The sequence below is a fragment of the Trachypithecus francoisi genome, unplaced genomic scaffold (genome assembly GCF_009764315.1).
Source record: "Trachypithecus francoisi isolate TF-2019V2 unplaced genomic scaffold, Tfra_2.0 Lachesis_group3, whole genome shotgun sequence".
NCBI lineage: Eukaryota > Metazoa > Chordata > Mammalia > Primates > Cercopithecidae > Trachypithecus > Trachypithecus francoisi.
Genome location: NW_022681468.1, coordinates 7,364,129 through 7,385,963, shown reverse-complemented (window position 1 = coordinate 7,385,963; position 21,835 = coordinate 7,364,129). Strand labels below are relative to the sequence as shown.

At 42.0% G+C, this 21,835-nt stretch overlaps 1 protein-coding gene across 2 annotated transcripts in view; it reads right to left on the bottom strand.

The window, feature by feature from the left end:
- Positions 1–492: 492 nt before the first annotated feature.
- The window catches only part of SETD3 (SET domain containing 3, actin histidine methyltransferase), an 85,994-nt gene continuing 64,651 nt past the window's right edge, over positions 493–21,835 (bottom strand). The window contains exons 7-13 of one of the 2 annotated variants that reach the window (XM_033191367.1): positions 17,177–17,235; positions 16,250–16,364; positions 9,798–9,872; positions 7,856–8,022; positions 6,881–6,966; positions 2,848–3,008; positions 493–1,882 (exon numbers count right to left, since the gene is read on the bottom strand). In XM_033191367.1, the coding sequence (XP_033047258.1) occupies positions 1,433–1,882; positions 2,848–3,008; positions 6,881–6,966; positions 7,856–8,022; positions 9,798–9,872; positions 16,250–16,364; positions 17,177–17,235 (1,113 nt within the window). In that variant the 3' untranslated portion in view covers positions 493–1,432. The remainder of the gene's footprint in view (positions 1,883–2,847; positions 3,009–6,880; positions 6,967–7,855; positions 8,023–9,797; positions 9,873–16,249; positions 16,365–17,176; positions 17,236–21,835) is intronic. The other variant, XM_033191368.1, reaches the window with a different exon arrangement.

Sequence of the window (21,835 nt, the reverse complement as noted above, 5' to 3'; positions counted from 1 at the left end):
ATTGATCTGCAGAACTATGTCTTCCCCAAGAGAAACTCCCAGAGCATCCTTAAGATGACCTGTGTTGCAGCAGCATTTATCAAACAGTTGGGGGCATAATTCATGTTTTCAAAATCAGCCGTGTACTTAGGACATCAGAGACAATGTGAAAATTTGTGTTGAAGGAAAACTGGTATCACTAAACCTGAAAACTGGTGGCTTTCTGGAGACAGACCCCTCTCCCACCCCAAGGATATGGTCCCAACCTTTCACTTCCCCTAAATTCTAAGTATTCCTTTTCTTATGTTCCCACTGCCTACACAGATGGGCAGGCTGATGAGGGGGGCTCCTGCAGGCCTCTGGGCCCCACAGCTGTGCCTCAGTAGCCCCCAGGTTAGCACAGCCCAGGGCATGAGGTCAAGGTTCAAACAATGCTTGGGCAGTAAGATGGTTTGTGTAAAAGCTAAACTCAAAGGGCCTGTCCCACTCCAAAAAAAGGAATAGACAAAAATATTAATCATGTTTTTTCTTTTAATAAGGGTTTTTACTCAAAAGTGTAGCTTTGAAAATCTCTAGCTTGTTGTGAAAACCAGGAAAGCCAGGGAGCTGCCTCACACTGCACACCACCACGTGAAGCTGTGGGCCGCTGTGTGTTTGCAAACTCTCCATTACCAAGGCTGGAATCAAATGCACCACTTTAAAATCAGAGCCAACATTTAAAATTAGGAGGATGATGCATGTCCTACTTTGATTCAAGAAGAAAGGACAAGTTCTTAGTACAGTAAAACAAAACACAAAAGTAAACAAATCTTTAGAAATCACTAGATATATATATGTGTGTTTATATATATATATTTATATAATTAGGATTATCATCAACATTTCAAACTATTAAAAATAAGGTTGCCACCTTACCTTTTCTTTTGGTAATGGGTTTTTTTTTTTTTTTTTTTAAGGAGAAAAACCAAACATTTTGCCCAGACTCTAAAGTTTCCCAATTTCCATTCTGTTTTCTGCCGTGCAGCTTCCCCACCTTCACCGCTGAACCCCCGAGTCCCGCCACCAGCTCTGGCTGGCAGGAGGCAGAGCAAGCTTTCATTCTGGTCGTCAAGATGACAGGCCCACAAAAGCACAGCTGAGACAGGAACTGAATTCTTCCCCAGGAAGAAAATACCTGTGCTCACAACAGGGCTGCAAAATCTCCACAGGCACCTCTTCCCCCTTTCTTGTGGCTGTTAACTGGTTTGTTTTGCCTAAAAGCAAGATGGCAATCTTAATCAAAAAGGGAAGCTAGATTTTTAAAATAACTTAAAAAAACCATTTTTATATAAAGCAGCAAAAACATATCTTCCTCTCTGCAGAAAGAAAAATGTTAACAAGGAAACACAGCGATGTGAACGGACCGTCTGTCAACTCCTGCTCCACTGGATCCCCCATCCAGCTTCACCTGGAGCTACTCCTTAACTTCAGCAGTGCTGTCTGAAGAAGATCCTTTGGCGTCTTCAACTGCTCTTTTACTTTCTTCTTGATTGAGATTTTCATTTTCGGACCTGGTCCCATTAGGGATAGAGTTTTCACCGTTTACAAGCCCGTTTTCTGTGGCCTTTGCTTTGCTGATGGCCTCTCTGATGTTCAAGGCATCCTGCACTCCAGCCTCCTCCTCGAGGTTTCTCAAGACCAGGGGGAGCCTCGAGTCCCCCATGCTGCTCTCCAACAGCCCAAGGTTACTCTCTTCGTATTTGGGAAGCGGAGCCTTTTCCTCCATCTGTTGGCGGTAGAATTCCCGGTTGACAGCTGCACTCTTTACCGCTTTTTCCAAAATCTCTTTCTCACCTAAGCGCAATTTGATGGCCATTTTTGCACGAACAGAAAGATCCTGGTTTTTCAAGACGGATTTATCTTCCTGGAAAACAAAAAAGACCAAAATTAATTACAAGAAGTCTAAATCAGCAAAACTATAGAGACAGAGGGCACAACGGCTGTGACTGGGGACATGAGGGAATTTTTTGGGGTGACAGGAGGTTCTAACACTTGACTAGGCAGGTGTCACATGACCACTCACATCAAAATGTACGCTTCAGAAGTGTGCCTTTTATTGTATGTAAATTATATCTCAATGGAACTGTTACAAAACCAGAAAGAAGAGCCTAAATCAAACAGTGCTACCCCATCTGTCAGGGAACTTCACTGATTTAAAACTCATCCTGTCCATCTTGGGCACTGATGTAGCCCCAGGGCAGCACGTGGGTGAATGGCAACAGTGAAGGAACGAATGAATGAGAAAGACGTATTTGAAGTTAGTGACTCAATAGTGAACTTCAAAAGCACAAATGAAAATGTTTGTGAAATCATGTGAATTAGAAATTATACAAAAAGTATTAAATACTTTAAAAAAATGTATCTTCTAATAAACAATGCCTAAATATGATTTTTTTGTTAAACAAATAGAAAATTTCAAATGCAATAATTTTGCTAAACTATTACAGTAGTTTAGAACTAACAAGAAATCTCTCATTAAATATCTCTTTTTTTTTTTTTGAGACGGAGTCTTGCTCTGTCACTCAGGCTGGAATGCAGTGGCGAGATCTCGGCTCACTGCAACCTCCACCTCCCGGGTTCAAGTGATTCTGCTGCCTCAGCCTCCCAAGTAGCTGGGATTACAAACCATGCCCAACTAATTTTTGTATTTTTAGTAGGGATGCGGTTTCACCAAGTTGGCCAGGCCTGTCTTGAATTTCTGACCTCGTGATCTGCCCCCCTCAGCCTCCCAAAGTGCTGGGATTACAGGCGTGAGCCACCGCACCAAGTCTCATTAAACATCTTAATAACACAACAAAGTTCAAATCCTCATTAATTTAGTCTAATTACCTCGATAGTTGTTTTGTATGTTTTTAAAAGAAGTGAGGCTCTATCTTCAAGAAACGTCCAAAGTTTGACCTCATTGTCCCAGCTAACAGGAAATTCTGAGTTCCCCAAGGTGAAGATTCTATCAATAGCGCTGTCTCCCAGTAAGTGTTCTTTTAGTTCTTCTACAAGAAATACAAATGGCAATGTCAGGAGGAAAACACAGCACTCCTTCTCATTTGAACAAGCAATCCACCTTAGAAAATATTGTTTCCAACAATGTCATTTTGCCACACAGTAAAAGCTGTCCCTATGCAATGGGCCAGGACACTCCTAGATTCTCCAAAGTAGAGCAGAGCTGAGTTTTGGGGAGCAACACCAGGTCAGGCCTTCTTCATTTGGAATCCAGATCAAGCCTTGGTAGCACTCCATTTGTCACTGTTTCTGTGAGGGACACTGAGAGCCTTTAGACAGTTTCACAAGATACTTTGTAAAGACAATCGACAGCCATGGACCCCTTATTTTGACAACACCCTTTTTGCTAGCCATAAGCTCAGTCACACCAACCCAGTCAAAAAGGACACGTAGGTGAACAATGTAAACTGTGAAAGGAACAAGAGCCACAACAATCCTGGGAGCCCGTAACTGTAAATCTGATTGGCACTTATTCTCGTAGGTGACCTGACCAAGCTATTTAAGCCATTTTTGTAACAAGCCACAAACTGAAGGAAACAAGAGCCTCAATCAAACAGTGCTACCATCAGGAGCACTATGAAAATTGAGTTAACAGGCCAGGCGCAGTGGCTCACGCCTGTAATCCCAGCACTTCGGGAAGCCAAGGCAGGTGGATCACTTGAGCCCAGGCGTTTGAGACCAACCTGGGCAATGTGGCGAAACCCCATCTCTAGAAAAAATACAAAAATGAGCCAGGTGTGGTGGCACATGCCTGTAGTCCCAGCTACTCAAGAGGCTGAGGTGGTGGATGCCTCGAACCCAGGAGCTGGTGACTGCAGTGGGCACTGCACTCCAGCCTGGGAAACTGAGCGAGACCCGGTCTCAAAAAAAAAAAAAAAAAATCTTAGTTAATGAAAAATATGCCCATCTCTCTCACTTGTCAGGAATTTACATAGGAATTACAAATACACACAAGTGAACATCTCAATTATCTCCAAATATATTTAAGAAGAGGAAAGAATTCAGCAACTGCTCTTAGCGTTTTATCTCCCAGCACATTATCTCCAAAACCAAAACAAGCCGATCCTATTCATGCTCAAGAAACAGACCCATGCTTCTTATGCGATTAGGAGACAGTGTCTCTTTCAGAGCAAAATGCCTCACAGCTGTCACTATTTACAATTCAAAGTGAAGAACTGCTGCCAGCAAACCAAACTTTTATTAGTATTAGTTAGAGTAATTCAAAGATCCAGCAATTGTCTTGACATGACAAATTGTCTATGACTAGAGAGAAACTAAAGAGAATCAACAGACCTAAAAGGATTCAAGCAGTTTTAAGAAAACAGGCTATCTAATGTTCAAAAAAGAAGTTTATTAACTTGTATTTGTTAGTAAAGATCATGATGAAATTCAGGATTTTGAGTCTTCATTTTATATTCTTTGTATACAACACGGAAGTTCTGGTTTTTTTTAAGCCTTCTTAGTGGTTGAAAGTTCTTTTCAAAGGACTCCAATATGAAGGTTACTGTTTCCTTCCTTCATCTCCTCCCTCAATCTGCCCAAGTTGCACTCTGCAACGATGGAAGCTGCAGGTGTGCGGCAGAGCTTTCTCTCCGCTCATGTTTTAAAAGTGAAACTGGACTCATTTCACATTCCTGGAGAAATAAAGCCTACAAAAGGGGGAGTAAGACAATGTAGCATGTGGCCTGCCTGGAGAGCATGAGCTGACCGGGAGCTCCTGCAGCAAGAACCCTCCCGAGCTTTCCTCCAGCACACAGGGCCTGCAAATTATCCCTGCCCCTCATTCTGGCCACCATGGTGTATGCTCACTCCAGAGAGTAAAGAGCCCAGTGCCCTCCACCCTCTCCCTGGTTCCTGCTCAAGCTCCTCCCTCTGCTAAAGGTCTTCAGTCATACCCCTCACCTCCTGCTCTACCATGTCCAAACTATCACTGAGCTCCAGGGTTTAACTCGAATGTCTTTCCTCCAGACCCCTAGAGTACTAACACTTTTTTCCATGTACTATGTTATTCTTGAGCCAGTAGAAGCAACGTGGGATGTTCCGCGCATGGGCTCTGGAGTTAACAGAGCTGGGTTCTAAGTCAGGGTCATTACTTGCTTACTGAGCAACCTTGGCCAAGTTACTTATCCTCTGGGTTTTTTGTTTGTTTGTTTTTAGACAGGGTCTTGCTCTGTTGCCCAGGCTGGGGTGCAGTGGCAAGATCACGGCTCACTGCAGCCTCAAGCTCCCAGGCTCAATCAATCCTCCCACTTCCCAAAGTGCTGGGATTACAGGCATGAGCCATAGCATCCAGCCAACTTTATTCTCTTTTTTTTCCCCCAGCCGGGTCTTACTCAGCCTTCACCTCCCAGGCTCAAACAATCCTCCTACCTCAGCCTCCCAAGTAGCTGGGACTAGAGGCATGTGCTACCATGCCCAGCTAATACTTATCCTCTACATCAGTAAAATGGGAGCACTTATCAATCAAGGCTGATGGGATTAAAATTAAGCATGTACCACATTTAGCATCATACCTAGCACACAGTGAATGCTTCACAAATTCTAGGAATATCATCACCATCACCTCTCTTAATTATAAATTCCTTGAGTATATGAACTGCAACATTCAATTTTGTATCCACATATAAGCAAGAAAAGCTCACAGTTAACCCCTTAACTCGTGTTCATTAAATTGAATTGATGAACCATTACCAAAGTACAAAAAGCACCAGAACTCCCACTTGAATGTAAATCTAGGCGATAGGGTTGCTGATAAGGAGCAATGACTGTATCTCAGTTTGGGTTCTGCAGTTGCTGTGTGAACTGCCTCTCTCTGTTTTGGAACTAGCTTTTTCTGCCTCCAGCGTGACGTCAAGCCCTCGCCTTGTTGCAGCGCTGCTCCCTGGATCCAGACATTAAAACCAAAGCCAGTGACCGCTGAGCACAGCAGCTTCCCCTGCATGGGCCACGACTGCTTCCTCTGACCAAGGAAGTGCTTGGGCAGCTTCCATCCAGAACACTTTTTTGTCTGTTCACTCAGTCAAACACTCATTTACTCATTCTTACTCAGTCTGTTCTGCACAGGATTTAAGGCAGTTTACAACAGCAAAACACACACACACACAGACACACCGACACACACACACACACACACACTTAAAAATGAAACCTCAGGACCAGGAAATTTGTTAAGATACATCTCAGTATGAAAAATAAAAACACAACCATGAGAGGTCAAATGTCAGTATAAGAAACCCCAAATGACTTGTTTAAGCAAATGCAAAAGTAGATGCTCAATACATATACTTAACTCTTTCTGGGCCTGAAATAAGAGGCTGTAGCCAGGAACATTTTGTATTCTACACAGATTCTGTTTGCAATGTTATTTACTCTAACAGGATGTTGGCATTAAAATGCTTGCTGGCAATTTCAGATTTAGAATGCAGAGTAGGTTAACAAATAAAGTCCTACGGTCCACGTGTGCCACAGCTGACTACACAACATCACAGGATCAACTGATTCTGAACTGCTCTATCTAAGTGAAAAAGACGAGTGCCCTGTGAGTGAAATGAGGCTCTGTCAGGCTACAAATGTAGACTTTTGATAGATTTACCTGATCCAAGATGTTTTAAGTTTTCTTCAAATGCAGTTGAGAATTATTTTGTGTATTACAAATTAGTATTGACGACACATTGAGGACTTAATAAAACATTTCCAGGGTAAAACAAATCAATTTCTTCTTTCTCCAGTATTGCCATCTTGCCTCTTCCCAAAAGTAATGTAGTTTTAATCCACTTTACTTATAATCCGAACCCCTATGCTTTACACTTCCATGATTTAAAAATAAAAAAGTCAACATCTCTTTTTTCCTGAAATGACGTACCTTCAGTCATGCAGAATACTCGGAGAAAAGCCAAAAGCTGAGCAGAGATGGGCGGCTCCGTAAAATGCAACGCAAAAACGCTGGAACTGACAAAAGCAGAAAGCAACATCAGTCACCCTGCTGCGGTTACCCACCTGCTCCAAAGTGAGATCCCTAAAGTCTACAGCACGTGTGGTTGTCCTCAAGGAGAGCCGAGCTGGAAGATTCCAGCTCCTCATCTGAACAGTGAGCACGATTTTCAGCCCTTGCAAAAGGCCACAGGCTGGGGCGGATGGAAGTGGACATCCAGAATTGGAGTCCATCCTCGCCAGCTTTTCCTAGAGCCTGACAGCTATAATCTCAGGTTGCACACAACACATTCAAAACATTAAACATACACATGGTTTTTAAAAAGTGTTCACAATAATTTATGTTGAGTTCACACTTTAATCATTAATCAAATATTGACAAGTTCAATAAAAAAAGGTCTGGATAATCCATTTTCATTAAGAATGGTTCCTCCATTCCCTGGAGAACTAATGAATCATAATTCCTGTCTTCTTTATCATTTTATGCCTCAAATGCAAGAAAATCTTAAGGAATTTAACTAGAAATTCTTGAAATCACTGAGGATCATGACTTCATTACAGAAACTAATGGTAGCAAAGAATTAAATGAAACAAATTGATCCAGGCCATTAACCTTTTCAAGGTGAAAGACACGAATGATACGAAAGTACTTATTTAACTTAATGAGGATTTCAGGCCATATCCCTCAGAACTGACTGTGAATGCACCCAACGACACAATTATGTTTATCTGAAAATGCTGGTAAGTCACCGAGCGTCGCCATGGCTTAAATTTGCTGTGCCACAGGGATAAACGGATTAAGACAAACTACTGGAGAGAAGTTTTATTAACACACCAATTAAACACTATGCAACTGGAAATAGCTCAAGTACTGCAGGAAAGGGCCAACCGATGCTTTTTTACGTACGTGGGGATGCCCGCACGAGCCAAGACCTCGGCCTTCATGGCGTAGAGTCTGTCACTTTTACTCACTCCAAGCTTTATTTTCACTCTGTCGTGTGAGTTATTGTCAAAGAAAAAACCACTGTGGATCACAAACTCTGCATTGGATCGAGTGCCATAAAAAATGTAAATCTGAGGTGCAATAAAGAAAAAAGAAAAGGGCATTAGACAAACTTGGCATGTATTCTTAACACAGGGCAGGGCAAAGGCTTAGTGCTCATATATTTAATGCTACTTTACATTAATGACACGAAATAGCTGAAAGTATTGATACACCTGTTTGGCATAGGTTGCAAGGGTGACGCTGTGCAATTTTCCCAACTTCCCAAACCTTCTGAGACCAAGCACCCACTTCCACCACCGCGTGGAGAGGCGAAGCCAGGAGAAAGCACCACCAAAGGCCTTACTACTATTCAAAGGACCCCAGGTGCCTGGGGTCATCAGGCCTCTATTATAAACCTCTTCTTTCAAAGGACAGCAAGGCTATTTCTGTAAGACTGCATTTTAAAATTCACCAAGTTCTTCCCATCCTTTAATACAGCAGGGTCTTTTCTGGAACTGTAAAGCAGTATCTGTCAGAAACTTATTTCTAGGTCCTGTGGCAATTAATCCTGCACCTAGCAGGTGGGTTTATAAACTTTTCTAAAGAAGGAACAGATCAGTACTTTGCTAGACAAGTATTTTTTATTTTGTCTCAACTGGAATGTCAATTACGGATGTGAGTTCCATGTCTGTACTGTCTGCTTGGGTGTAGACTGATAGAATGTGGGAATTTATAGACACATATTTTCAAACTCACCCAAAGGCTTACCCCTCCTCCCACCCAAACTACTAGATTAAAAAATCTGAGATTAAAATGAAAGTATAAGACAACAGATTCCCTTGCTTTTGCCCCTTAAATACTCTTATAAAGAAGGTTCTAATCGTAGAAAAAATAAAGGCGGCCGGGCGCGGTGGCTCAAGCCTGTAATCCCAGCACTTTGGGAGGCCGAGACGGGCGGATCATGAGGTCAGGAGATCGAGACCATCCTGGCTAACACGGTGAAACCCCGTCTCTACTAAAAAAAAAAAATACTAGCCGGGCGAGGTGGTGGGCGCCTGTAGTCCCAGCTGCTCGGGAGGCTGAGGCAGGAGAATGGCATGAACCCAGGAGGCAGAGCTTGCAGTGAGCTGAGATCTGGCCACTGCACTCCAGCCTGGGCGACAGAGCGAGACTCCGTCTCAAAAAAAAAAAAAAAGAAAGAAAAAATAAAGGCAACACAGTTTATGAAATTTTAAAAATTGTTTTAGTGTCGTAACACACTTTATTTTTAGTTAACAGTGTTATAAGTATTTACAAATATTAGGCCAATTGTACCAATAACTGTGTTCAAATACTTTTCTCTGTGGACCCAAAGCACAATGCAAAGCACAACAAGTGAGTGAAGCACGAGTGAATATGTGTACTACGGGTTCAGGTCTCAAGATGCGTTCCAGAAAAACAATCCTCAATGTGAATTCTACATTTTTTTTTTCCTAAGTTCCTTTTTTTTTTTTTGAGACGGAGTCTCGCTCTGTCACCCAGTCTGGAGTGCAGTGGCGCGATCTCAGCTCACTGCAAGCTCCACCTCCCGAGTTCACGCCATTCTCCTGCCTCAGCTTCCCGAGTAGCTGGGACCACAGGCGCCGCCACCACACCCAGCTAGTTTTTTGTATTTTTTAGCAGAGACAGGGTTTCACCGTGTTAGCCATGATGGTCTCGATCTCCTGACCTCTCGTGATCTGCCCGTCTCGGCCTCCCAAAGTGCTGGGACTACAGGCTTGAGCCACCGCGCCCGGCCTCTAAGTTTCTTTTTAAGACTACTAACACAGTGTTAACTTAGTGCCCAATGGCTGGTTCACATTTTGTGAAATGCCACGAGACCCACCTGCTCTCCAGCCCGGAAATCCTGCAGAGCCACACACTCACAGCGGTCATCTTCCAGGTTGTAACCGGTAGTGATCTAGCCCCGGGAGAAGGAAGGAAATGACGGTGAGGCACACACAGGCACATTTCACTTAATCATGAACTTGTTTCTGGCAATCAGAAGAGAAAGGGGATCCAAAGGTACTCAAAAGGGTGCATCTGAGTGCTTTGGAAAATGGGGCGAAGAACTGCTTGAGCACTGAGGTTAACTCTAGTTACATCAGAGATGATTATGCAAAACTACACACCTGAAATAAAGGAAGTATGGTTGGATAAAGAGACTGTACAGAGTATCACTTGCTGGACTCAACAAAACATAATTGCCTCTGGGCCTCCCTGGCAGCAGTGAGGGCAGGAAGCCCACAGGCCACGCCTCCCACAGGCGCACCTAAGCCTCCTTTCAGTTCACTGATGACCTGCACTAACCTCATTCGTTTGCAAGTATTATCTTTATCTAATTTTGGCCATTAAGAAACCAAAGTGGGTTTTCCATTGGATAAAGAATCAGGGAAAAGAAAAGCTCTATTTCTGAATTATGGATATATGATCTGAATTAAAGAAATTAAAACTTTCAAGCATGCAAAGGCAAAATAAAATAACTTTGTTGTATCTTATTCCCTCTATTTCTGCTGAGAAATATAATGTGAGAGTTTCTAAGTCCATTAGAAATAAATATAGAAAATCCTCTCACTATACCCCAAAACTGCGTCTCCTTCTAAGCTCTCCTATCTTAGTGAAGGTCAGCCAATGTCATGGCCTCAGGACACAAGTTACAAGGAAACCCTCGCATCTCATCTGGTCAGCATTTCATCTAGTAAATACTACCATTTGGATGACTTTCTTCCTCATTCCTCTGCATGGTTACAGTCCTTATTCCTTCTCGCCTAGCTTGTTTTTTGCAAAAACCTTTTGGGACCTAGTCTCAAAATCCAAACTGTCCTTCTGGAGTTGCTAATTGTACGATGTCACTCTTCTGTTCAAAATCTTCCTATGATTCCGCTCTGCCTTCGGAATAAACCCCAAGTTCCTGAGCACGGCCGAATACGGAGGCAGCTCACGCTTCCCTCCAGCTTCAGGAACTGCCACCTACCTGCTGTCCCAGTTCCCTCCGGCCTGACAGTACCTTCTACTCCTGTTGTGGCCTGGCTTCTTAGGGAAGCCCCTCCTCACCCCACCCTCCTGTGCACTCCCACAGCCCAGTCCTTACACCCTCCAGCCCAAGCCACGTCATCTGTGCACCTGTCTCCCCGTCAGTCAGACTTGAAAGCCAGAGCCCCTTGTTGATCTCTGTGTCCCGAGTGCTCAGCACACAGAACCTAAAACCTGAAGTGGCCTTTGAGAATATTCACGTGATGCATGAACCCCCAGGGGAATGGAAAGGGTCCCCAGCTTCTATTAAAAGCTCCTTCTCAGAGTCCTGTCTTTTAGAGCAGCACCCAATCTCCTAGATTGTCTCTCGATGGTCACTGATTACTTTTTGACCTACTCATTTTATCCTAGAGAATCAAAGACTAACAGCAGCCACAGGCGCTCCTTGCTAATAAGGCATCAACAGCTTGGATTCAAAAGATGACTTTTGAGTCTAGGGAATGGCATTTTGGAATGGAAGGCCATATAACACGAATCTTTAAAACTCAATATCCCAAGGATAAATATGGTTTATTAACCATATGTCTAAGAGTCCTTCAAGGTTCTGATCTGCAAAGACCAATGAGAAATAGGCAGCAATGAGAAATAAATGAAGCCAAGTATTCTAGAACATTTCACTCGCAGAACGTTTTAAACACTTCAATTGAATTAAAATCAACTCCAGGAAGTTCCTGCCCAACACTGGATGTACTTTTCTGACCCCAAAACATCACCTTGACAACAAAGTGGAATGACAAGCTGCCCATATTGTACACTCCCAGGAGGGAATCCAGGCACTCCCAGGAGGGAATCCAGGCACTCCCAGGGTGCTGGCAGTTCAAGTACACAGGGACCTGCCAGCAGCACAAACAGGAGGGAAGTTAGAGGAAGGAAGAGAAAATTGAGGGAGATTGTGGAGAAAGGATTATGGGTGTTTAAGGGTATTTTATAGATTATTTCCCACTCTCGGCAGACGTCAAGCTCCAAGAAATGGCTTAACATGTCCACAGCAACCCTGACAGGCAAACAGGCTGGATCCTGCCCCGGTCTGCAGTCCTTTCTCAGCAAGGGTCAGAACGTTTGGAGGCTGAGTGTCTAACTTCTTTGTGTGGCACTGCCAAACACTTCCTCTAGGATGGTATCAAAAGTGTGTCTCAATGCAAAGAACTGCAGGCGGAAGCACAGGCCTCGCCTTTCCTTTGCGTGAAGCCAGGTTTCTAGAGGACTCTCTCAGAGCAGAGCCCTCCCAGGGCGGGCCTGCAGAGGGGTCTTCCAAGGCTGTCAGGACCCCACTGCTCAGCAAGGGCCTTCTGGCAGGAGCCCCAGGAACTTACCACCTACGCCCAGAAATCTGCAGCCACTGACCAGCTCTGACTTGAAGCCCAAACTAGGAGGGGAGGGTTTGGGAGGGCCAGGGCTGGTGCAGGGGCAGCCTCCCGATGTCAAGCAAGGACAGGGTCCTTCCACCTCCTCCTTGCCCAGCTCCATGTGCCACTTCCTGCCTCCCACACAGCCAGCTAACTTCCCTTCTATAAATATTGAGTGTCATCCTATGCCAGGCCCTAACCTAGGCAACTGGAAAAATGGCATGAAAAGTCTCAGTCCCTACCCACAGGGACATCTAGTGGGAAAGAGACATAGGTAGAAAAAAAAATTTATATATATACGTATATATATAAAAGCACGTGAAACTAAGAACAGTCCCACAGGAGCCTCAAGTGTGCCCAGGGGAGGGAAGCGGGTGGCAGCCGGAGTTTGTTGGCAATGCTGGAGGAGGAACCCAGCAGGGAGTGGAAGCCTCCAGCAGCTTCACGGAGCCCTACTCCCTGAAAGCCACCGCCTGCCTGCGGCACACACCACTCACATCTGTGGCTGGTTTGGTAACTCGACGGCACACTTGGTGTACAGCTGTATTCTATTTTACATATTAAAAGTAACACAGGAGGAGGAGCATGATATACACACACATACATCCCTAAGATGGGAACGGAGGGAAGATCTGTAGATCATTTACATTTTCTTTTCTGTGTTTTTCAAATTTTCTTCAACAAATATGTATTATATTGATTTCATGGTGGGAGGGGGATAAAGTAATACAGGGTCATCAAATAAAATTTGGAAAATATTTTTAAAAAACAAAGAAAAAACATCACAATCACGTTAACATTTTTGTTTATTTCTTTCTGATCTTTTTTCCTAGGCATGGGGTTTTCACACTCATTTATTCGCCAGTCATGAATTCATTAAAAAAATACCAGGCACCGGGATATAGCAACGAACAAAACAGACCCTCCCCCAAAATCACCCTGCGTTCATGGCTCTTCCATTCTAATGGGAGGCAGGGGGTGAACAAACAATAATTTTTTTAAAAGGCAGAAACAGACGATCTGGACAATAGAGGGAAATGCGACAGGACAGGGCAGCAGGGTGGATGAGCTGGAGGCGCAGTCATTCTACACAGGTGCTCAGGGAAGCCACGCTACAGGAGGTCTATGAGCGAGTCCCTAAGTGCCTAAGGAATGGGGGGTCTTAGGCAGAGGTGACAGCAAGAACGAAGGAATCTGCTGGTGTCTGAGGAATAGCAGGGAACCAGAGGTGAGTCAGACCTGTGTGCACAGAGGGTGTGGGGGGACAGGCTGTTCGGAGAGACTTGTCTGCTATTGTAAAAATGGGCTTTTGAGACTGTAAGACTCATCTAAATCTAAATGTTTTAGATTTTTTTTCGATATACAAACAGCAGGACCTTGAAAAAGAACTTCCCTCCATTGTGCTTGGATTTCCAGCTGCCCTCTCATCCCGCCTGGTAGAGTCGCAGATTCAAATGCAAGCACTGATTATCCCAACATACTCTCTGTAAGGGAACTAATACCACTGTCTATCAGTCACTTAGAAGGGTCCTTCTCACATCAACCGAAAAACCCTCAACAAAGGAAACCTGCTGCTTACATTAAGTTTGAACAAATCATGCAAGATATAAAGATACGTTGTTTCTTCCAGCTTAGTACCATACCTTATAACCCTTTCTACATTTATTTCTCTGAGTGGCTAGGAAATTAGTTCATATTCACCAGAATCTCTAGCCTAGGTGTTCATCCAGCCCCTTCCTTTCTTTAGCATTTCCTTGCTGTCACTGGTTTGGAATTACTGTTACTGACTGGATTCTTCTGTTTCTACTACCATAATCAGGTTTTTGGGATATTGTTAGAAGCAGACAGCGTTGCTGGGTTACAAATTCTACCTACTCCCTGAGTGATAGTCAGGGTAGACTGACAATAAGAAGATGATCGTCAGGATAGACGCACACAAAAAAGAAAATCTCTTGTCTTAAAAGGCGAGCCTTGATTTCAAGACTTTATTTTTAAAAAGACATTAACTGTACCACGTATCATATACAACTCTGTAGCGTTAAAATAGAATTTCTCAAATTCTACCCCAGAAAATTTCCCATGAAGTCTTATAATTACAATGGGAAACAGTTCAACAAGAGTGCAGAGTGCAGAATGTCAGGAACATAACCACTGTAAGACAAAGTACCAGCATCCTGAATAAACCTTCTACAGGTTAGCACTGTTTCTGCCAGGACAGTGGCAGGTTAAAAAGTATGTAAGTTGTAAGTCATATTAGGGAAAATACAGCATTGGTTGTCATTAATTTAGTACTTTTATTTTGAGATAAACTAACCTTTTTTTTTTTTTTTAACATTTGGTAGGGGAAAAGGAATTGTTTTAGCTCATTTACATGGAAGCCAAATAAAAATCAATGTGCAGATGAGCGTGTGAGGTGCCAATGGATGGAAGCTTTGCTAGGGACCACAGTGGCCTGGTGGTGGTCTCAATGCCACCAGGTGGGCCATGAGGCTGGGGGTAGGGCACTGCTCACCTTACTACAGAGGCTCCTGTGTTAATTCTTTTTGTTTAGAGTAAAACCAACCATCATTGCTTTAATTTTATTAAAAATAGCTCTAATAATCAATTGAGTTTGGGAAAAAATGATCTAATCCAAAAAAAGAAAAAGAAAAATACTACAGTCAGGTATTAAAAGCTATTTGAAGATTTTTTTTAAATTTCCAGCTTATGATCAATTAAAAATACCTCTGAAGAAAAAGAAAACAAAAAATGTAAAATTATATTCATTAATGAAAATAAGTTATAAAACATGCTATTATGTCTTAGTATTTATTACTAATTAAGCATATATAAAGGCAAAAATGTAATTACAAAAATGGAACTATTCTTTCCTGTCACAATTTAAATACTTTAAAGATTCAAGAGCATACTTGTTGCTAGACCTTCCCCAATTAGCACTAGGATATTCTGCCTTCAGTGTCTGGCACACACGACGTGTGTTCTGGCCATTCTGGGGAATTCAATGTGAAATAATCATTCACGGCATTTCTTTATTCTATTTATAATACTGCTAATCACAAGGAAAGCTGAGAGAGAAAAGATGAACATCAAACCTAATCAAACCAGTATACTAGTATAAAGTATGATATTTCAAAATGATCTGAAATGTATCATATTTCTGCCTACTAATATCAGGACATCTTTATCAGACAACTCTCTCACAGAGCACAGAGCGCTTCACCCATGCTGCTGCCTGGAATCCGAAGAATGTGGAGAAACAGAGCCAGCCTCCTCCTCTTCCCAGCTGTGGGTAACCATAATAATACAATTTCTTCCTCCCCAGGCTTCCCAGGTGTGATGATGCCAGCTGACTCCTGCATTCAAGGGCGAGGAGCCGAAGGCACCAGCCCCTCCTCCCACACCCACAGCGGGAAAGCGAGTAACAAACACAGGTTCATAAACATGGCCAGGGGAAGGGACCGGGGACGAGAAAGAATCAACAGTACAGAACTGGAAACAGTCAGCAAAGAAAAGAAGACACAAAAGGGAAAATGAGAAATATGATTTTTCCCCCAATAAATGAGCATTTTAAAGAGAATAAGTAAAAAGAAACTTTGGTTTAGTCTGTGGTACAATAAGATAAGAAAATGAATGCTGAGGCTGGAATTATGGCTTAGCAAATACATGTAGTTCACTGTGGCTTTTGAAAATGGTATAAGATTCAAGCTCCCAGTTTTCAGTATTAGTCAATGCAGTAAAAGAAAAAGACCAGCTTCTATTTGTGGGTGGTGGGGAGGAGTGGCCGGTTTGGTTTTGTTTGTTCCTTTTGAGGGAGGCAGCAGGGGGGAGTACGATGGGTAGGTGGAATAACAGCCCCCTCCCAAAGCTTATCAACAACAGCCTCCCAGATTCAACACAACACAGGAGAAGAGGTCGTTACCAGGCCGTTGGTGTGGTTACACATGTCCCATAAAGGAATCAGAGCCAGGGTCACTCGGGAACCATCCTCTGTGGGAATTTGGTTTTGCCTCGTCATAACAGAAGAGACTGCCCACCTGTAACAAGACAAATGGTGATTTAAGGTTGGAACATTTGAAAGCCAATTGCAGTAAGAAATAACATAACCAAAAATTTAGGTTTGACCTCTTACAAACGTACAGAGTCTTTTCCTAAGTAACAAAGGTAATGTTTGGCCCTCATCATGATTTAAAAACAAACCCAGGGTTTTAAAAAGAGCCAGGGGAAATGCAGGACTGAGTGCATAAGGGAGACTGTTCCCAAGAGGCAGAGCCGGAAAGAGGGCTTTGCGCAGGGCTCAGGCCCCTTCCCGGGTCTTCATGACTCACAAAACCTACTCCCCGACACCCCCCAACCCAACCCTCTTTTGCCCAAATGCTGACTCTGCACCTATTTTAAGCCTCATTGAAAAGCAAACCATGAAACTCCTTTCTGATCAGAAATCCTCTATGAATTGTAAGAAATGTAAAACGTGACTTTTTTATTACACTGTGCAGTGAATTAAATCTCTCCGTTCAAAAAAAGTCCCCATTTTACACTAACATGGTCTTTTTTAAATAAGAAAAGAAAAATCCATAGGACCACCCTACACTAATGTTAATCTCAAGTAGCATTTGGCTACCTCAGCTAATCCCCTGCCATGACAGGTTAATGGCAATTTCTACGTGGCTATGAAAATGCCGATACTTATCCAAGCTGCTCGTGATAACTTCTGAAAGATGAGCTCTGTTTGGATGCTTTAATGGTCACAGCAGGTCACTTCTCACTGAAGCCTTTCCCTCCCTTCCAGGATCCCACTTCACTTAGAAAGCACCCCCAACACACAGGCACACCCACAGCCCACACCAACCTGTAGTCTTCGTAAGTGAAAGAATCCTTCAAGGGCAGTTTGTTGGCATGAGGATGGGTCTGGGAATTCGAAGTTTTAGAAAGCAGAGGTGAAAAGAGAAAAAGGGAAAACAGAAATCAGTCAGCGGAATTTCATTATTTAGCTGCCTAACAGATCCTAACAAGAGCCAAATGAAGCAGGCGGCGTCCAGCCGCACTACAGAGGGATCATCGCGCTGTTATGCTCTCATACATCACTGTCAACTTAATTTGTTGTGCCCAGCAGCCGCCATAAATCTGCTTCTTCATATTTCGATACCAGCACCCACAGACACAGACACCGCGCAAAACACAATTTAAGGTGGACCGACTTTACAAAAGGCAGGCACACCCACGCGATGAGCACTGGATTTAAGCAGAAACGCGAAGCCGCCCAAGCCAGGTCTGTCCTGGCCCCGCTCTGCACCTCATGCCATGATGTACCACACAGGCCTTCTGAGAGGGTTCAAATCCCATGTCAACAAAAGGAACAATTAAAGGCACTCTAATCAGTTGAAAGCTCTTTCATTTCTCTCTGACTTAAGTCATTTGATGGGAATCAACTTGGTGTTTGCACATGAATCACATACATGGCAAATGCGATCAAGCATGGAAAATCAGGAGAAGTGCAGGTTTGTGAGATTATAAAATAAACTTCACAAACACACAGGACAATGACAACAGATCAGCATATTTAAATTTTACTTTTTTCCTGGACAAGAGAATATTTGGTAAAAATATTAAAACTCCACTTTTAAGAGAAATTATATAAATTTCATATTCTCACTTTACCATGTCCCCCACCTTAGGCCTTTCAAGCACTTAAAAACTTTGTCTCAATTAAGAAATTAAAAGCTGTAACAGTATAATTTTAATCTTCAGTTTCAATTACAGTCTGATAGATTGCAGTAAGTGATCAAACGAACAAATGGTTATTTCTGAGATACAAATGAAATCCTGCTGAAGCCGGGTCTCTACACCACTGTTAATGCAGGAAGCTCCATGTAGCCTGCAGTTTTCACTCCTGATGCATTGGCATCACAAGTGCACTGTAATTTATCATCGCTCACTGTAATGTACTCGTTGGCACCCTACGCAGGACAGTAGGGGATGAGGTAAAAGTAGCTAAAACTGTAAATCAATTAGAAAACAAAAGCTTGTGCTCAGTGCACAATTTTAGGCAAATTATGTATTACAAAAGGCTGCCAATTGGGTGTTAGCTCCCAGGTGCCCGTCTCTCCCCCTTGAGTCTTTTAGCCCAGTTTTAACCCTTTGGAAGAAATGTCAAAATATAAAAATATATTCACATAATTTTTTTTTTTGAGACGGAGTCTCGCGCTCTGTTGCCCAGACTGGAGTGCAGTGGCGCGATCTCAGCTCACTGCAAAATCAGCCTCCTGGGTTCAATGGATTCTCCTGCCTCAGCCTCCCGAGTAGCTGGAACTATAGGCGTGTGCCACCATGCCCAGCTAATTTTGTGTGTGTGTGTGTTTTTAGTAAAGACGAGGTTTCACCATATTGGTCAAGCTGCTCTCGAACTCCTGACCTCGTGATCCTCCCGCCTTGGCATTCTAAAGAGCTGAGATTACAGGCATGAGCCACCACGCCCAGCCGGCTATTCACATAATTTTTAAAATGTGTTCTGTGATAAAAATGAAATTAATACAGGCATATTGTAAGTCAACATATAAAATAACATACTGTCCAGGGGCATTTTCTAGCTGATACAGGAAGATGGGGAAATCCTATGGGGGGAGGGGGCTGGGAGGATCACCAATTTGGTGAAGACAGGTGAGAATCCTACAGGATTGAAGCTTCTCACTCCCTTTTCTTTGTAACAGATGAAATGCAAGGTTATGTTCTAAGAGTCCTAAAAATGTTTTCAATTTAATTATTACACTTAACCATATCAGTGTTCAGGTCTTTCCTTACTAAAGTACAAATTGGTACATAAGAACTACCCTTCCCCAAAAAACTAACTTGATCACAAGAAATACCACAAAAAAACTTCAAAAGTGTAAAGAAAAGGAATTCCGTTGCTAAAATTTCCTTTCACTTACAATAAAATGAAACTTCGCATTACCCGATCAACTGGGAACTTTGCACATCCTGCCTGTTTTCATACTCTAGGAAATGGGAAAGTGTTGTTTTTGTTATTTTTACATATTTTAATTCATTTAAACTGTAGAATTAAACTGTAGGAAGTTAGTAAGTTCCATTGCTAAATCTCTATGTCTAAAAATCTGAAACCTGCACTAAGAAGTTTGACTTATGAAACAGCAGAAAAGACGACAATATTCAAAACTGGAATGCTAAATCTCGAAATGCTAAATCTAAAAATAACTTGAAGTGTCTTCTAACTCTCAAATATCTTTAAGTAGCCTTGGACCCTACACAACTATCCAAACATGGGTGATCTCTGTCAAGAGACAGAAAATTAACTCTTCAAAATGTTTCTCTCCCTGCTATTCATACACATTTCTTACCCAACATATAAGCCCATGCTCACAGTCAGGATGAAATCATTTAAAAAAAAAAAAAAAAAGACTCAAGAAAAAATGTGTCAATGCATTCTTCAGTTAATTCTGAAGATCATTTTGGCTGCATGGTTACATAATATTTGCAGAATCTGTTAGAAATAGTTGTTCTTATCTTCTTAAGAAATAGGGTGTACACAGTGTACATAATTCTGGTTAAAAAAAAGATTCTGCCACTGACACATGCACTTAACAGTGACACTGAAGCAAAATGTGACACTAAGGGAGAAAGGAAATAACTTTCCACAGAGCTCTCACTACTGTGACACTACCGCCACCTACTGGCATCTTGGGAGAGTAGATTACAGTCACAGAGTTCTTGGCATTTCCCAGGGCAAGGCCTTTAAAGCAACTTACTGTAAACCAAAACTGGGCTTATCAAAAACAGCTACTATTTCAGCTTTACCCAAGTAAAATTTGGTTTCTAAAAAGAAAAATTTCTGCTACCTCTAAAAACTATTGTATAATAGTTTTATAAGAACCTTGAGACATTCAAATATCAAAAATATTCATATTAAAAAATATTTAATTTTGAAAATAAATGCTTTTACTTATTCTGAAGAAGTGAACAAGGATAAGACAAATGTCCATCCCAAATAATTTTCATTTAAGCTCAGACAATGACTGTATTAAAAAAAAAAAAAAAAAAAAAAAAACTTTTTCCCTGTTAAAGACCAAGTTAAAACACATCTTCCAAAAATTATTAATCTGAAATTACTGGAAAGTTCCTAAAATATCCTTAGATGAAAATATTTAAGCTTACACGTTATACAGAGGATAACTGAGCGTTCCTCACTTACTGAAGCAAAGTGGTGCTTATATAGGTTTTGTTGATCACAATAGCCTTTTCAATAGAAGATATTCCCAGCTTGCACTTTAAAAATGAAAATGTAGAATTAAAACAGAAAACATACTCTCTGCAGCCAATTGGTTTTAGCTTCCAAACCAATTGTAACTGCAGATTCCAAGACCTAGACACACATGGGATGCGTGAGGAGGGTCCCTGAGAAGCTTCTGCCTGCCACTGTCAGAAAGAGGACGGTGAGAGGGGCCTCTCAGGCACGGGGGCTCAACAGCAGCAGACGACGGGGTCTCATGAAGCGGTACCTCCCCTCAGCCCACACCTCCCAATAAATACAGGCGGAGAAACTAGCCATGGATTTTCTCCAGATTTTTTAAGTGATTAATATTTTTACTTTCTTGAGCACAAAATAAATACATGAAGATGGGGAAATGAACCATTGCCGTGGCTCATAATCAGGCCTGAAGCACTACAGAGCCAGGCAACCCAGGGACGCACTCTTCCCCTTCCCTCTTCCAGCAAAAGGAGGCATTCCATGTGAGACACAGTAATATTGTACCGAGTACAAAATAATCACTATGTTTGGGAAAGATTAATATCTAAAATTGTTTGTTTGGCTTCAATAAAAAAGAGCAATATTGCTAAATATGTAAGTATGACATTTTGAAGAATTTACCATATTGCATGGGTCTGGTAGCTATGCTTAAGGAAATTAAAAACCACTACAGTCAGCATATTTGATCCTTATTAAAGTTCTGTCTTGAACTATCACTCACATAAAACAAAAATAAACCAAGAAGAAATTTAAATAAAACCTATGGATTATAAGTGTTTGAAGATGAAAAAATGAACAATATTCTGGCTTTAAAAAATTGATTTAGCATGCAGCTTCTCTTTATAGTCCCTTGATAAAAATGAAATCTCCCTAACAAACACTTAATAAAACCTGTCAATATCTCTGGAAAGAAAAATGACACAAATGCATTAAGTATTAAATACCCTTGGAAAAAGTCACATATTCCATGAATTTTTGATGTACTATCTTGACATTAATGTAAAACCTTGATATTTATAATTGACAGATATTTAATAAAGTATAAAAGAAGATGGCTGCTGCGCGGCATGCAAATGTTCCAGGGTGATCAGAAATGAGAGATACAGACATGCACTTAAACTAAACAAACAGTTAATATGTGTTACACAAATCAGCGGCAGGCTTATTTTAAGCTCATACAACAAACCTTTGTGGAGAACCAAAATAAGCAGAATTCATTATTATGTGAATCCCTAATTCAGAAACATC